General features: G+C 33.1%; 1 protein-coding gene across 2 annotated transcripts; it reads right to left on the bottom strand.

Annotated features, from left to right (window-relative positions):
- Nucleotides 1-79: 79 nt before the first annotated feature.
- Nucleotides 80-18,270, bottom strand: NANS (N-acetylneuraminic acid synthase). Of its 2 annotated transcripts, none has more exons than XM_089233505.1 (7): nucleotides 17,837-18,270; nucleotides 16,467-16,599; nucleotides 11,100-11,315; nucleotides 9,404-9,658; nucleotides 7,828-7,935; nucleotides 2,129-2,299; nucleotides 80-288 (listed from the first exon to the last, which is right to left on the bottom strand). In XM_089233505.1, the coding sequence occupies exons 2-7, from the start codon at nucleotides 16,596-16,598 to the stop codon at nucleotides 100-102; spliced, it is 1,071 nt and encodes a 356-aa protein (XP_089089631.1). In that variant the 5' UTR covers nucleotide 16,599; nucleotides 17,837-18,270; the 3' UTR covers nucleotides 80-99. The 2 variants fall into 2 exon arrangements, with proteins under 2 accessions (XP_089089631.1, XP_089089632.1); XM_089233506.1 differs by having other exon boundaries at nucleotides 7,840-7,935; nucleotides 17,837-18,265.
- Nucleotides 18,271-18,963: the final 693 nt, after the last annotated feature.

Here is an 18,963-nt window from a genome sequence, read left to right as displayed (position 1 = left end):
TGTAAGGTATGAAAATTGCAAAGGAAAGGCTAGTTTCATTCACATAGCTTCTTAGAGATTCTGTTAGCAATACAGAATATATTTGATAATGATTGAAATTTATTCAAGAATATATTGTGAAAGGATACTACAATCTTCACCTACACTATTTTTCAGCTTTTTCCCAATCAAATCATGAATATTTTCTGCTTTCCAGCCTTTAGGTTCAGAAACTTTTATATCTAACATATCTGCTTCTAAAATTGTTCCAGATGGCAGATAACGAGTTGCAACAACAGTTTTGCCCAACTGCAAATATAGGAAATGAGAAAAATACTTTAATAAAAAAAAACAATTTGTTAAATAACATACAAATTATACACGGTACATAGCTACCAACATGCACTACATTTCACTGGCAAACCACTGATCCTAGAGGCATACTTTCAATTAGAAAAAAGTATTTGAATAATGTGTAGAACTCAGATGTGTGTGCATCATTCATGATGCAAGGGGTTACATAGCTATTGAAATAAAATAAAAAATTGACTCTTTATACGAACACCCTGTGCTATCAAAAACCTAATGAAAATGTTGCTGCACTGTCTCTCCTGATACCAACAAAACATTTCCATGTTTCCAAGTGCAATATTCACTGAAATATTTGAATTTAAAAAACTGAAGACAGTTGGGGGAAAAAGGTTTACTTGCATTTATTGTTCATTTATCCTGCACCCTGTATGAACCTAGAAGAAGATTAATAGAGATCTTCATTTGCCTCTGTTAGTTTTTTTTTCAAACCTGGAAAATTTGTTCTTGACATAATGTATTTCTAGCAATGAGACAGCAAGGACATGGTAAAGCTGTTTTTGGAAGTCAAGACATAGAGACTTGTAGTGCATTTTATGCAGTAGAGATTGGGTTGAGTTCAAAGCTTGCTAGAAATATTTATGTACAAGCCAGAAGTTCGCATGATACTAGATTGAATATCTGCCTGACAAGATAAGGCCAAGTATGTGAGAGATATTCATTGCAGCTTCAGTGCTGCCTTTGCTGGAATAATCAACTAAATTTTTGCCTAAAATACTTTTCACAAAGACATCAAAGATATTAAAAGTTTTCTTCATATGGAAGATTAGGACTTCACAAAAGTCTTGATATTTCAACCATATAACATACTGCTTTCAAATTTCTCATTACTTGATCACAAAGAAAAGATTACCAAATCATTATTTTGTTTTATCAGTTATAAAGACTTTCTAAATTAAAAAAATATTTAAATATTTAAATTGCCAATAGTTGATCATACTTGAAAATACTGTTTATAATTGGGAAGAAAACCTCTACACACTGTGAAAAAACATGATCGAATTTGATTCAATTAAAGTCAACCTTCTTAAACAAAAGTAATTTGTGTAGTGTATTTAAATTGATAGTGTAGTACAGTAATTCCCAACGTGGGTATTAATGCCCCCTGGGGGCAGTGGAATGTTCCAGAAGCTACGGGTATAACATAGGATCCTATGGGTTAGATTGCATTGGGAAGGGGGGGGGGCGATGGGACAAAAGAGGTTGGAAAACACTGGTATAATATATTAAAGTGCTATAAATTTTTGGAAGCACTTGGAAATATCAAAGTTTGGATTGCATAAACAAACAGTTTACTTGAAGTAAATAAGTGATGCACAGTTTCTAAAATCCTAAAACTTTGCAGCATTACTAAACCAAAAATAAAGGCTACTAATTACATGTTTTCAAATTGCTATAAACTGCCTTTGTTTTGGAAGTTAATACATGAAATATTTGGATTAGAATAAAATGCCTTCAAACAGTAATTCATGTTATGCTTGCTAATAATTGTATTTCCTCACCTAACTTTAGTCAAAATAATTAGTTATTTTTGTTTTATAGAATCATCAATTTATATATCATATTTTTTCTACTAAAATATCAGAAATACCGCTATCAGAATACCAACCGATATCAGAATGCAATCATCAGGGTACTGAATTCTGCTTCTTTTTTTAAATTTGATCTTTAATGAAAAGCTATTTGTTTTTCCTCTTTGCATTTATGAGATTTTAACTTCTCTGAGTTTAAATCATTAATTATTTTGCAATTTCTAACTACTTAAAAAATAAAGGATTACTTTCTCATAACATGGAATTTCACACTGCAGTCTAGTCTTTCTGGAAGAACCCAAGGCTTTCTCCACATTCCGAACTTCCATTACCATTTTTTTGAATTCCATTGGTTCTAAAGAGGCAACGTGATCACTGCCCTTCCAAGAACAATTAAGAGTCAAGTGACGTTCTAATATCTATAAGAGTAAAAAAAATACAAAAACTCAAATTATTAGCAGTTTATTAATCTTCACTTTCTAATTTGAAATGGAATTTTAAAAAAAACCAATATTTTTCAACTGGATGGAAAGAACTCGTCATACCAGCATACTGAAGCAGCAACAAAATAATGGCATTTAACTAAAACTGATACACTGAAATATAATTTTTTATGTCATGAAAATTTATACAGTACTTCCTCACAAATTGTTAAACTGCTCAATAATTCAGTGAAACCCCTTTTTTACAGCCAAAAAATAATTATGACTTTTTAAAACTTCAATAACAACCCCCTCAGATGCTATCAACCCTCTTTTATGAAATTTTTTTTTCATCCCGCCAATGTCCGCAAAAAAAGGGTTTTACTATACTAAAATTTAAAAACTCATTGATGTACTTCTGAGGTTTTAAATTATAGAGAACCTTACTGCAATCAATCATTTTGCACTTACATTGAGTCTTATACACAACTTTTTTACAAATTTTCTTTCTACATGTACAGGGTGTTCAGTTTGGAATCATAACCACTGAGAAAATATTGTAGTTATATATAGTGCAGAGCAATTTTAAATAGAATAACCCCCCCCCCCCCATGCCATGGTTAAAGTCTACAAATTCCTTAAATGGCAGATGACTTTGTAAAGTGCCTGGACTTTGGTTGTAACATACAGGGTGACTCAAAACTTGAGGAACATTTTGAAACATCCCATTTTAGTAACATATGGCAATGAAATAAGCACAGACAAGCATAATGTCTGTTTTTTTCGTGGGGTGGGGGGGAGGGGGAGGATTTTGTTTCAAAAAATGTAATCACTAAAAACTGGATAATTAACATTATCATGTGACATTCAAATTTGAATAATTGAACTTCATTCAACTTTTTGTAATTTGTTCTGCATAAAGCAATCATTTTCTGATATCTGTTTGTAAAATACAAGAAAACAGTAATTACATAAAAGCTGAATTCTATTCTGTGGAAAGGTGTAGCACATCTAAACAGTGAAACCTCATTACGACAATACTCGATATAATGATAAATCCCTCTATAATATTTTTTCAAGTCCTGTGTGAAAATGCTTGTAGTCTAATTTTAAACCGCTGCCTCTCAATACAATGATAATCCCTCTACAACAATATTTTTTCTTGGTCTTCAGGGCATCATTATGTCAACATGTCACTGTATTCACATATTTTTTGCAATGCAGCACTCATGCAGTGCTTATTCCAATACAGAGTTAAGTCATACAAAGTGTGATCAATGTTTGTTCCTCTAAGGATGCTAAGTTATGTTTAACAAGCATGCCACAAACACTTAGGTTTTTTCCCAGAGCATGGTCACAAAAGGTTTTCTCAACATTTTAATCATTTATACTACATTTTTCAAAGTTTTACATAAAACTTCACTCAAATGCACTGCTCTTTTTCATTTTAAATGAGATAAGAAAGACTGTCTTTTCTCAACAGATAGATCCCTCTATAATTTTAGTGTAAGACTCATTAGGTGATAGGTTAACTTTCCTCCAACAGCATGTCTGTAACTCAACCCGTTCAGTTTCTATGGAAAGAGTTAAGTAACTTTTTGATCATACCTTGTAAATACAGGTAGCATAATATACATGCCCTGTATATTATTATTTTTTTAACCCCTTCACTTACAAGCTACTGGCAAGAAATTTGGAAGATCTCTATTTGACAAATCAGTGATAAATATGGTAACCTAACCGCTCATTGGAAAAGAAGGAAAAAATCAAATGATAGCGAAACACTATAATAAATTAAGTAGATAAGAGAGTAGGTTCAAAGTAGATTTCTTTTTTCACCCTCACCCTACCTGTTCTTTTTTGTTCTTATGTGTATATAGTAGAACAATACATCGTATGTGAAAAAAAATCACTAATAGAAGTATAGAAATAAACTGAGGTAAAAAGAACTGTTTCATAGGGTTGCGACAAAGCTTTGCTATAATGAGGAGAGAGGAAAGAAAACAGAGAACTTGTTTGAATTTATTCCACTGGCATTTGGATGTAATATTACGTCCTTGATCGTAACGTGGTTAATCTACTGCCACTTTCAATAAAATTGAATTTAAGTCATAAGAAAAATTGTCATATACAGTGAAACCTCGGTATATTGGTACACTGCAGACCAAGAAAAAATATTGTTGTAGAGGGATTATCGTTATATCGGGAGGCAGCAGTTTAAGATTATAGGCATTTCTCAACAAGACTCAAAAAATATTGTAGAGGGAATTTATTGTTATATCGATTATCATTGTAGCAAGGTTTCACTATATTCAAAAAATGAATACAAATAAAACATTTTGAGAAACAAAAAAGGCCAATATATATAGTTTGGTTATAATTAAACAAGCGCTACTCAGACCTATGTTGAGCCTGTTGTGGTGAACGTATTTCGTTGAAATTTTTTATGTAGGTTATATGGGCCGTGTGTGTGGAAAAAGAAAATTGTAATAAAAAATAGTTCAATTTTTACCACCGGGTAAGAAAGTGACACTTTTCTATTGCAGTTTTCTTTTCCTCATGGTCCATATAACGTATCTATACCAAGTTTCAATTAAATATGTCTACCTAGAATAGGTATTACATAGGAGTCTAATGAGTGTCAGTTCAATTATAACTACACTGCATATGTATAGTAATAATAGTGTTTCATTTCTGCTGAAATTATTATAACCATACGCATAAAAAAACTGATAATTTGGCTTTTTTTTTAAACCTATCCTATCTCTAGAGCACGAGATCGATCTTTCTCAACTATAACTATGTAACATTGTTAGAGACATGTCTCATATAGGGAGATATTTCTTATGTAATTTGAATCTTTAACTGTAAAAAGGGGCCATGTCACATTTTCTCATTGTAAAAAATTTAATTGCAGTGTCTGTGGAATGCATTCAACGAAGCCCTGAGAGAGGATTTTAAATTTGTATTACTTAAGAATAGCCATGAGAGAGTAAAATCTGATAAGGACATGACCCCTTTTTACAATTAAACACTTTAGAGCCCCAATTCTCTAATGAAAAGTCTCAGGAAAACACATAAATAAACAAATGTATGCAATGAAATAAACTTTATTTAGGCTTTTTATACTATATAAACTTTCTATTAGATGGAGATCAAAAGTACTCCTATTCCGGTTGCCTCTAATGGGTTAATGGTTGGTACACTAAAAATCTGGTCCCAAAAATTGTTATACTCCATTGGAATGTATTTTTTGTTTTATTCAAGTTGTCCTTTTTACTTTGGTTATTGGAAGTTTTATCGATGAATAAGTTTTGCTTTGGAGTATTATTAGTGGTACACCAAGTTTTCTTACTGGGAAGATTCGTGAGCCAATACCATTGACATATTGCGTACAGTAACCTTTGATGCATTCTGGTTGATCAAATCCACATCTTGATAAGTATTTTTATCTGGGCGAAATCCCTATCACGGTAAAAAAGAATGCCCTCTGATGGAGAAATGAAATTTAATTTCCTCTAAACGTTCAAACTCTACTAAGAACATCAGAAACCTCATCAATGTGTTATTATTCTGCCCTCCACAGTTGTCCATAAAAAGTTACACGATCTTTCCATCTTCAGCTCCATCAATATATTTTTTCAAACAGAACATAACTTTATTAGGCCATTTGTTTAGTCATAAACGAAACATTTCATTTTACCTTCTCTTAGGTTATGAATACCAAAGGTATTAACACTCAGCTGCCTAAAACAGTAGATATCTTGCATTGGAATCCGAGGTAAGGATACAGTAGCCATATAGTCAGTACACAGACAGAAAATATTGCTGTTTTCTTGGCAAAGCTCTTTAGCTTCTATGATTGCATCATAAAATTTTTTGCTCCTTTTCTGTACTAATAATTACAACATAATTACATAATAACTACTACGTTTTAAACAAAAAACAATAAATAACAAATAACAACAAAAAACAATGTAAATGAAGAAAACCTTCTTGTGGGTAACTCAACAGGAAAACCCTGCTGCCACCTGTTAGCGGTCTTGAGAACTAAATGTAAAAAGGGGTCATGTCCAGGACATGATCCCTTTTTACTTTTAACATTCGTTTTTTCTCAGCATCTAGAGGCGAGACTTGACCCATTTTACCATAAAACGATGCGTTGGCATCTCTATTACATGAATCCATCAAAACATAAAAATTGAAAAAATGTGACATGACCCCTTTTTACATTTAGCGCTTCATTTTGGAAAACCCTTTCTGGAACTAAGAAGACAGTAGACAGTTTTTTAGCTCTTTAACTGCTCCAATTGTCTGTAAGTGATTAATGTGATGCTTTTTTTACCACTTTCCCCCCTAATAATGGAATAAAGTATCTACAATGAAAGTAGAAAACAAAGGTTGTATGTGCTGTATAGTTAAAGGATTAAATAATTTCATTATGATGAAAAAGTTTTATTGTAGACAAGATAAAACACAAAAACAGCCACTCTTGAAAAGATATCATTCGATAATGATTTCTAGTGATTCTAAACTAGTGAGATATTGCAATTCTAATCTCATTCCCAAGGCTGCCAAGTTGTTTGAAAATCACCAGTTAAATCTAAAATTTTTCTCTGAAAAAAAAAAAATTGTGGAAAAAAATGAGCCCAAAAGCAAGTGTAGTCTAAATCTTACAGAAAGATTGCTCTTAGAGTAAAATAGATGAGAAAAGATATATATATATATACACCAGAGAGAGAAACAGAAGAAAACTGTGTGAGTTGAAACAAGCCTTTTGAAAACATAAGAAATTTGAACAATAATTACATGTTTGTCCAGCAGTCATCAACTGTATGCAGATAGAATATTCCCTGAATGAATATTCTCCTGCTCAAAGCTGACTTTTGTCTATGCTGCAGTTATTCTAAAAGGATAAAAATTTGAAAGATAATATGTTGTTGACAGATCCCAATTATAGATATCAATTGATTATTATCATCACAACCCTGAGTCCCGATGTGAGCATACAAAAATTAGTGCTTTGACAGTCTTTGATGAACAATTGCTCCAAGTGCTAAGATGATCCTTTGTATCTGACAGATTTTTAAATACTTGTTATGAAGCAGCAAGAAAATAAAAGCATGGGGGTGAAATTGGTCACAGAATTCCAAAAAAATTGTTAAATAACAAAATTTCAAGTTATCAAAACTTCCTCAAAATTAATTTTCCTTTTGGAAATGATTCTATATTAATTTCAAACTAATAATAGAAATAAAACGATCACAATTAAAATGCTTCTTTTCCTATTGTCAATATACTGCATAAATAAGCTAGTGTTCAAGTCTTTAGATTTTTATGTTGAATACTGCATACTATTTCCAAAAATTTCATTGTTAAGGTAATAGAATGGAATCAAAGTTTTAACATGTAAAAGTTACAAAGTTGTATATTTTTCTGAAACAATCAATATGTGTTAGAATGAAATTATTATGGTTTCATATACATAATATAAAAAGTAAACTTATTGAAAAATTATCTTTTACCAATTTTTTTACCTTTGCCCCAAGTGCAATTGCTGCTATGCTTACTCCTATACCTCTTTCATGACCAGAGTATCCAATAACTGCTTTAGGAAACTCCTTAGTATATGTCTGAAAATTAAAATGAAACTATAACAGTATTATATTTCTAACTTTCACAAATAAATATTTAAAAAAAAAAAAAATTTACAAGATTTAAAATATTTTACTTCTATATACTGGGTTGCATTTTTTTCTCTATTGGCATAAACTAAATTAACATCAATATAACTAAGGTTATATTTTAGGATGGTGCAGCCAATGCTCGATTTTTTGAACCTCCAATTCACAAACACACTCTGTTTTTACTATCTGTTCCTTTGCCCAGAACAGCATGCCATAGAGCTAATGTTAAAATCCTCTATATTTTATGAACTCTCATTTCTATTAACTCTATATTGTATGAACTCTCATTTCTATTAACTCTATATTGTATGAACTTCATTTTTCAACAGCATCACTGTTGTCAACATTGTTATTTCACATACCTTAATTACATTCAAATTAACATCTTCACATTGTGTTGGGTAGAAACTTGTGCATTGGAGTAGCATTCACTCTGTGCATTATGATTGGTTGAACTGGTGGTTTGAGAAATGGTATGACACATTAGCTTCGTGTGCCCGTCCCAGACGCTCAAGGGAAATAAAATAAGTCAGTAAACTTGATGAATAGATTTAAAAAAAAGTGACCTACGTACTTTGCCAAAGAAATTATAGACTAAAAATGATTCTGCAAGTCAAAAAAGTTTGAGAACCACCATAAGGTCACTTCTAAGTCAATCAAACTCTACTTCTGCAGACTGCTGTTTGGCTACTTTCCTCCTCGCAAATCATTAACAAGATAGAAAAAATTGTGTTTGACTTTGGATGAAAAAATATATTTATTTATTTTGAAAGGAATTAAAATGTGTGAACTCTTACAAAGACAGAAGGTGCCAAAAAGTATGAGATTCTGAAAATTACATTGAGTTCTCTAATCAAAGATCAGCAAAAGATTTTTGCAAGCAAAATTTGTACGAAATTTTATCCTTCATCACTTCTATGGAGTCTTGTACAGCATTTACCAAAATTCTGCAATGAAGCAAACAAAAATAAGTGATTTTCTTTTCAAAATCACCGATATGTGTGGAAAACTAAGTCATTTTTTATTTTCTGCATTTTTTTCATTGTCTCTCCCATTTACAAACTCTTGATTTTACGAACTAATTATCAAATCTATGGGTTTATAAAAATGAGTATCGATTGTACTTTTTAACCAGTGATTTGGCTACAACGGCATGGGATGTAATGCTGATTGTTCATCTAATTATTTATTTTGAAAACTAGGTATGCCAATTTAAAACAACCTCTATTTTACATCATGCAAAAATAAATTCAATGAAAATTACAACTATTTATTCGAAACACTAACATTTTTTGCACACACATGTATCATATTTGAAGAAAATTATAAAAACTTGAAAAGCATATTTTTCTTTGATTTCAGATGGAGGTTGAAAATAATTTTAAACACCAATTATTATTGTCATTTCACATACCTTAATTACATTCAAATTAACATCTTCACATTGTGTTGGGTAGGAACTTGTGCATTGGAGTAGACAGAGAGATGGATTCAATTTTGTTACAGATTCATAAATTTCACGGACTGTGGATATTTCTTGCATTCCAGTTGATATGATTAAAGGCTTGCCGATCATAGCAACGTGTTCAATAAGTGGTAAATTATTGGCATCTCCAGAACCTATTTTGAAAAATGGGATGCCGATTCCATTCAGAAAATCAATTGATATCTGAAAAAAGAGAAATTAGAATTTCACTAATTTTTTCTATGCTCTCTATTTTTCTAAAAGAAATTATATACACTTATGGAAATTGCAATATTGAGTTATGGAAAACTTGAAAGATGATTTTTGGCAAGAAAGCCTTCATTTTAATATTTTAGAAAAAAAAAGAAATAATATAAATAACAAATTTTTTTATAGAAATAAAAAAAATAGTTTATATACACAATAAAAAGAGCAAATTACTATCTGAAGTTCAGAAAAACACTTATGACAACAAGTGAAAATTCTAACAGCAGAAATTAATTTAAAAAAAACTTACATTCTTTTGAAAGAATTATGACCATGTCTTGTACTTTTATCAAATGTATAAGAGCACTAATGTAAGAAGTACAAAGGTTTTTAACAGCTGGCTGATGCGAAGATATATTTTGGAAAGAGAAAATTCAACTGCCCCTGCGGGGAATCGAACTCACATCCTTTCACTTTCCAGGTGAATGCCCTAGACTACAGAGGAAATGAATATCTCAATCTTTCCTTGGAGCTCGTGTGCACTGAACAGGACCATACATGGACCGTCAGACCTAACTCAGGACAAAGTTCACAATTGCTGACAATGCCACCAGATGGCGACTTATCCGAGGATGATGTCACTCTCCGCTATCCATACAAAGGTTTTACCAGCTTTCTGATGTGAAGATATATTTTGGAGAGAAAATTCAACTGCCCCTGCGGGGAATCGAACTCACATCCTTTCACTTTCTGGGTGAATGACCTAGACCACTAGACTGCAGAGGCAACAAATATCTCAATATTTCATTGGAGCTTGTGTGCACTGAACGGGACCGTACATAAACTGTCAGAGGCAAAGAGACTCGGGCAAAGCTCACAATTGCTTTCTTTTTTTACTGTGTTAGCATCAGACAAAGGATTGCTATTTTTCCATTCATATTTTGTTGTTTATTGCTTTAAGAAAATGTTAAATTTAGTTTGTCAAACTTGTTATCAATGTTTCTTTAATTACTTTATTTTGGTGAAGTACATGAGATGAATCTGTTTTCTATATGGCTGATGTTTCATCACTTTACTGGCATTCTTCCTGATAAGTGTTTCCATACCGGGTAAAAAGTGAAAAAAAAAAAGATTCAGGAATTGTCACCCTATAAATAGTAGCCTGATAAGGCCACTATGTATTCTCAGATTATGACAAATGTTTCAACAACAGAGACAAGTGAAAATGTTGCTGAGCATATATAAAAACTGAGAAGGGAAAAAAAGTACCAGGAATGTGTTAAGTATAGTTTTTTTGGAAAATGGTCCTTACTTTTTAATATAAAAAACACTAATTGGAGAATCAAAAACTTGTTAAACTCTCCCTGAAGCTTTTGTAAATATATTTACTATATTAGTACTAATATATTAAGTACAAAAGATATTCACACTAACATACCTTATCCATTCCAGAAGCAACAAATGGTACATTCAAACTTTTTGCATGATCTTGTAGTAGTTTGAAATCTTTCTTTGAAAACTCCAAATGTTCTCTATGTTCCCCATATGTATTTCCCCAAGAATTGGAACTGTCATAAGGACGCTTCAGAGCATTTTTGTTGAACCTGCTTTTCAAGTCAGATTTTTGAAACTTTACACAATCAGCACCACATGCCTGTTGGAAAGAAATAAGTGTTTTTTAATTAAAAAAATCAGCAATTTCTAGAGGTTCTGCAAATAAAATGTATAATTAATTTCAAAATTTTAGGTTTGAGTGACAGTAAAAAATTGAGTAGAATGCCACGTATCATATCTGTAATAATAAATATTCAGGCAGCTTCTCAGCATTACACTCTTCTACTCTAATATTCCTACTAAAAATGAGTATGCTTTATGCGGTATGTATGCGCTATGTATCACTTTTGCATGGCACTTTCAGATAATGCATTTTTCCTATTTATTCTCCATACAGGGTGTTTCAAAAAGAATCAGCCAATTTAAAAAACTCTTAACTATTCAGCTTTTAATTCGTTTTGATTGAATGATTATAGGTAGAAAGAGGGAAATCTCGAGTTTTACACAGTTGCCGACAGGTAGCACTAACGTTCTTCTTTTGGCCACCACTCCAGTGTTTGTCACGATGGCGACTGCATTACAGAAATTGTTTTGTGTTCTGAGCTTTGCAAAGTGTGAGTCCGTAACAACTGTTCATCATGCTTTTTGTCGACAATACTCTGGTGTTGAACTTTCTACTGCTCAGAGCATTAGGTGATGGTATAAACAACTCTGAGACACGGGTTGTCTGTGCTATCACTGCATGTCAGACAAAAATGTGGAGTACATCTGACAGAGTTTCACACGTAGTCCACAGAGATCCACTCGCAGTGGATGCAAACATGCTTGCGAAAGTTTGGGACAAATTTGACTACTGTATAGACATGCCGTGATCCAAGGTGGACATATTGAGCACCTTTAATTTATTTTGTAAAAAACTTTATGATTAGCCATGTAATATAAAATTAATCTTACTGTGTCTATGTTCAATATTTTTTGTAATATACGCATTTTAAATCGGGTGATTCTTTCTGAAACACCCTGTATAATGCATTCTCCCCTCTCATAGAGAAAGGAGCACAATCTTATAAAATCTAATTCATGACTTTCAGAAATGGTCAACCTGTGGCACCTGTGCGACTCAGTGACATGCCATGATGCTAATAATAGCACACAAAAATTTTCAATCGAAAAAATATTTGAAGTTATATAAATTTTTATGTGCCATCAGTGACAGCTACACAAAAAATTCTGGGGGGGGGGGGTGCTAAAACCGTTTTGCATTGTATTATGGTAAGGGCAGGACACAATTTTTCCATGTGGGAAAGAGGAGTTGCGGTGGACCTCATGATTTTGGGGCCCCCAAAATTTAAACATATATTCATTAATTAACCAAATATCTTTGATCCTACTAATTTTTCTGCTTTGCTCAGAGCCCACTGCTGTGAAAATGGGGCCCTGCATACTTTACTGCGCAGAGTGAAATGAGTTATTTATACACTACTTTACCACACACCAACTCCAGTCACATATCACCATACAGCAATTTCCAACCAGTGGAGTTGGTGGGAAATGAAGGCACTATCTATCAGTGGTCGCCCCAGGTTCAGTAGGTAAAGAACTTGTTTTCGACGTTCTCCTTCAGAATTTGAACCCATGAATGAAGCTTGACGCCATCCACCTTCACAGTGGAGGATGAGCATCTTACCACTGCATCACTCAGGAGATAGGACCCTGAATACAGGTCATCTGCTATTTCTGTTTACCAAATTATTTTTCACATTATACATACACCAATGCAGTATAAAAATTATAATGCTCTATCAATGCCTCATTAATGTAAACAATTTTGGCAGTGGCCTAACCGATATCCCAAGTAGTCGCCTGATGTCAAATATGACATGAAAATTTGGTCAATCAATTTGATCAAGAAAATGATGTCAGTAAAAAAAAATCATGTCATTTCAGTCATTTCATAACCACAAACAAAGGAAATAGTGTGATGCTCAATGGCCTTAATGAAATGATGTGATATTAAATGCCGTAAATGATTTTGCATCATAAAAATCACAAATTTCTTTCAAACTGGAAAGTTCTGTTCCAGATGAAAATATAAAACATTATCCAAAATTTTTGTTAATGAACCTTGAGAGAGTTTCAAAAATCATTACCCAAGGTCTATTCGTTACTGATTGTCGCAAGAGAAATTAAAATACTTTTATTGCAATTTTGTTTGAATGGAAACGTGAAACTTTTCAATGAGTAATTTTTCATATGAAATTTATTAACACAGTAGAGTCAACACTGAGAGTAGCATGCATGAGATTTCTGCCTAGAATATTGGCACAGGAAGCAAACTGTTGGCAAAAATCTGACAATGTAGTATTCCAAGTACATTTGATGTTCCATTTTGCAAACCGCACATTTTCGAAAACTAATTTTCTGGTCATTAAACAATATACATAAAAAAATTACTCAGTCATTAAACAATATACAGGGATATATAAATTATAACCTTTATACAGGGACAATATATCCTCTACAAAATTTCTAATGAATCAGCACATGCCGGAGAGAGAGAGAATGTGTGTTCTGAGTGCATGTGTGTGTGGCCCTAACATATTTATGTTGTCAAGTTACGCTTGTCTCGTGTTCATGCTGCCATCTGTCTTCCATTTTCTGAAGTAACGATGGAAATGCTTGAATTTTCATGTAATGTCAGTATCGTGTTGTAGATCTACCTGCTCTCTGCAGAGAGGCTTTTTCAAATGGGAGACCAGCTTACACACACACACACACATTCACGCCTTGAAGATGGAAAACTGTAGAAAACCAACTTCAGTCAACCACCACTGTGCCGTCAACGGGGTTTGAACCTGGATCCACAGGGAGTCCAGCATGATGCCCACACGACTGCACAGCAGCTAATGACAGTTACTACAGATCCCAATTTTTTCCCTATTTTGGGCATGTTATTTTTATCCAATATAATGACTAGTAAATATCATTCAATCCTTTACACTGACTGAACTCAGCTAAGCCCCCCCTTCCCAGAGCATAAGACATGAAGTGCGTGCTTTGTCACTTCTATGGGAAAACCCTGTGATTGAGTAGTGTCCTTACTGGAAACAGGGCGAACCATTGCAAGACATACTGTATTCACTCGAGTTGACTGGATGATGATGATGATGTTTCTCCCCCCTTTGCTTATCCCATTCTGTTTTATTTTCCCACATGGTGGCTCACTCCCGTGTGTGGTTGATTCTTCCCAATTTTACTTAATTTCACATTGGGAAAACATACAGGCAAGTGAGCTTATGCTTTCATTCTGAAAATTATTTATTCGACATAGCTGCCTTAAATAAATGGAGCACTGTATCTTTAGATCTCAAATTGAAAGTTTCGGCAGAAGTTGACAAGAAATTGATGTTGAAAGCCGAAATAGATGAATTATTGAATATTCCAAAGAGTATTTTGCTCACCATAATTAAGAACCGTGATTCAATTATGAAAGCAGATGAGAGAGTTTTCTTCTTCCTGAGTCGATCACAGGAAGGGAAACTCTAACAGTTGGAGAAAATAAATTTTATAATTTTTTTGAAAACGTTTGATATAACGACCTTCCAATAAAATGCCTGTTTTCCGTGAAACGAAGGGGGTCATTATAATGACTGTTGACTGTACTATTGTTATGATATACTACTATTAATTAAGATATTTTCAATCCCATCAATAATTGCTTCAACTCATCTAGGAATTCCAAATATTACAAAAAAAGCACAATGCTTCCTAGTGTCACATTCATGCTGAACCAGTTTTTCTACTATAAACAATATTAAAAATTTCAGAAGTTTTAAGAAAATTTAGGAAATTTAAGAATATGCATGCCTAAAATTTGATCTTGTAAAGGAAATATTACACAAAAGTGTCAAACTGACACAAATATCTAATTGAGTTTTGTTTCTCAATTTTAACTTTCTTTTAAAATTTTTTTTTAATTAAAATTTCTTTTATTTTTTAATTTTTAATATTCTTTTATTTTTTAATATTCTTTTTTATTTAATTAGAAATAACAATAAATTGCTTGCATATATTAATTATGAAATCATTATAATGGATCTATGACAGTTCAGTGTGAGACAATTCAGCGCAGACAATTCAACGGTATGACACAATTCAGCGCAAGACAATTTAGTGCAGAAACCATTCAGCGCGTGACAATTTAGCACAGTGACAATTCAGCACAGTGATTGTGTTTTTTAAATAAAAATTCCCTTCCCACTTTTTACAGACTTAGGACTGGCAGAGTACTACAAAGACAATGAAGATTTACATTATATTGTAAATTATTTCGAAGACACTTGGATTAGAAGGACAACACGAAGAAATCATCGGAGAGATCCAAAATTTGCTATAGAACTATGGAATCAGTTCAACGCGACGGCTTAGCAAAAACGAATAATAATATTGAGGGCTGGCATAATTCACTCAGCACCACTATTGAAGTCCATCATTCCAATGTTTGGAAATTCATAACAGCTCTGCAGAAAGAGGAGAAACTAATACAAATTAGATTAGAGCATTTCATCTTCGGTCAAGGAAATACCAATCATCGTAAAAGAGCTATGGACACTGAAAAAAGAATTTTTGAAATATTTCAAAATTACGAGAATTGAACATCAGATGAATTTCTACAAGGAATAGCACATAAACATAGCACATATGCCAGTCCTAAGTTTGGAAAAAAATTGAAGAAAATTTTTATTTACAAAACACAATCACTGCGCTAAATTGTCTCATGCTGAATTGTCACGCAGCTGAATTTTCTGCGCTGAACTGTCGCGCCTGACGCCCATTATATATAACTACACTTTTTTTTCAATATTTTTATGTAAGCGTGCTGCAGAAGTTCAACTGTAGGTTTGAGTGTGCCCCGAGATAAAAAAGTTGAAAAATACTGCTATAAGAGGTGAGCAGAATCACTGTTCATAGCTAACAAAACTTCAGATAGATTGTCTTCCTGTAAATTTGAGTTTTGAGTATTTGCTGAGTCATAGACTTTTTTATTCTTCTCAAAATGCAACGACTACTGAATTTAACAAGTTTTGAAATCATACACTATATTAAGGTATGACTGTATGATTGAATATAGTTAGAACAGAAAAAAGAATAACTGCACACTATTTCACAAAAAACATTTAGGAATCACAAAATCTATGCATATAAACCCATTCATATCTATTTAGTGAACACCTATTAAATTTGACCTTACTTGTGCAATGCTGATCAATTCTTTGGCAATATTTAAATCTCCTTGATGGTTTTGTCCTATTTCAGCAATAATGAAGCAGGGCTGTCCATAGCCAACCCTTTTACCAGGAATGAGCTCGAAACAAACGGCCATCCTTCATGAAATTAGAACAGTAAATTTATTTCATGAAAATAATTTTCAGTTTAGAAATTAAAGCACAGAAAAAAAAGTAACTATATATTACCAAAAAATATTTATGTACACTCAATATTTATGTACAATACACAATTTGTGTATTGCTAACTGGACTTTGATATGGTTGCAAAAAGCTAGAGAAGTTTATCCTATCTATCTTTTTAAATTTAAAGTAATATTTTCAGAATTTTGTACTCTATAGTGGCCCTGGAAATTGAACATAATAATGGGTGCGGAAGATGCCAGATTTTTTCCCCATGAGACACATGCCAGCTCACATCTGAAGGTGGGTTCACTACACTTAGGGCGGTATTCACTGACATGGTTTAAACTATAGTCACAATTTTTTGATAAGAGATCGACACGGATTGGTTAAATTCAGGTTTTTAACCAATCTATGTTGATCTCTGAACCAAAAATTGTGACTGCAGTTTAAACAGGATTTTACAATTATACAAGATTTGGGGGAACATGGCACAAGTCTCTTCGGTATGCAGACATCAGATGCAGGGCTATAACTAGGATTTTTGATTTTTAAGGAGGGGGCGAGGCAAAACATGATTTTACCACCTCTGCCACTTAGATGATTAAAAAATTGTGTTTTTGTTTCTTAAAACTTTCTGCCTCAAGCAATTGCCCCTCTAGTTCCAATGTTGATCAGATGGATCCTCTCAAACCAGAGTTATTGCTTGCCATCATAATATGCTGGAGCTCAGCAAATCACTTGTAAACATGCTAGAGCATGGGTAGTAGGAACTTAAGTAGAGTATCCACAGACTATAGTTTGAAAACAACTGATTTAGAATAGAAAAATTTAGGGAACATTTGTTTTTTAAGTGAAGACAGAGCAAAAAAAAAGAAAGAAAGAAATAAGAATGTCTGAAATGTGTTGATATTTTACAAATATGGTTGCAAATCAGATAGTGGGTATTGCCCCCAAAAAAATATAGGCTGTATGTATTGAAAGCACCATAATAACAGCATCCCCCCCCCCCCAGATTTTCAAGTCTATCTCTGCTGTGGTTGCAAAGATACAAATACTTTGAAACAAATCACACTTGTACTAATGTTTTTTCTTCATACATACATACATACTTTACTTTTTAGAGGACTAGCAAAACAAATGTTTAGCTGAAGAACTCATAAATCTTAGCAAAGTTCAGAATAATGTCTCATTTACAGATTCATAGACTTACAATGAAAAATGAGCAGAACCGGTATTTTTAGTTTCGATTTCCACCCCTATCCCGTGACACCGTCCCACAACACTACTACCATCTTTAGTTGCCAGGGCATAAAATTAGAGAAAACCTCCAGGAGCTTCATATTTCACTGAAAGAGTCGATTAGACTGGGACCTGCTGTTTAGAGATGATTTCGAATGGCTTCATCTTTCGCTGCCAGGGTCTATCAGACTGGGACCCGTAATTCAATGGCGATCTCTAATAGCTGGACAATAAACATCTATTCTCCAGCTGGAATTCGGACTCAGATATTTGGAATCAAAGGATGGTGGGTAACCAATTGGATACCAATCGGCTATTCGACAATAGACGATTAGTCGCTGGCTTTGGACTGCTATTTGAAACCAGAACCTTCCTAGCGTAGCGGCTGTAGGTCGGCCTTAACATAAAAGAATCAAAATGCCTCTGGAACGACTGGAACACTTCGTTTCTGAAGAGCACATAAAAATTGAGCAAGCATGTGCTTGAGTTTTTATTTAATTAAAATGATTTTGTTCATTTATTTTAAATAAATCTGATCTTAGTTCTAGATTCTGATCTTATAGGCATTGGTAGCGAAAGATGACTGTAATGTTATAGTCATAGTTGTGACAGGAGACTGAAGGAAGAAGAAAGATATTTTAAAAAAGGAAAGCTTCTTTGTGAGTCATTTTCTTTTCGTTATAAAGAAGTGTACGTGTATATTATCGTTTATCTGGATTTATAAAGCTGTTAAGGACTATTTTGTAACTGTGGGCCCCGCTGACTCAATTCAACTGCGTTGGGTTGGCCATGCTGTGGGCAAATTTATAAATTGCTTTCTAGCAAGCCAACAAACAAGTATTTATATCACTTGGCAAAAGGAACACCTCAGATACGCATTCAAAATACCTGTCAAAAATTTGAAGGAAACATTAGTGAACACAAAGCTTGTTATTAGATTCTGGCACTTTGCCAAGAGGTGTAGGGAAAAAAACTTCTAGAGAGATGAAAGTGTTGTAAAATGCAAGACCATAGGAGCCATATTTTACAAGAATGATTATTTTTTTAATGTTATTCAGCTATCTCGTTATCTAAGTAGAAATTATGAATTTATTGAGA

This window comes from Pholcus phalangioides, unplaced genomic scaffold, assembly GCF_987345545.1.
Source record: "Pholcus phalangioides strain wild (caught in Gottingen) unplaced genomic scaffold, Ppha-v1.0 ptg000007l_1, whole genome shotgun sequence".
NCBI lineage: Eukaryota > Metazoa > Arthropoda > Arachnida > Araneae > Pholcidae > Pholcus > Pholcus phalangioides.
This window is presented reverse-complemented; position numbering and strand designations above follow the sequence as displayed.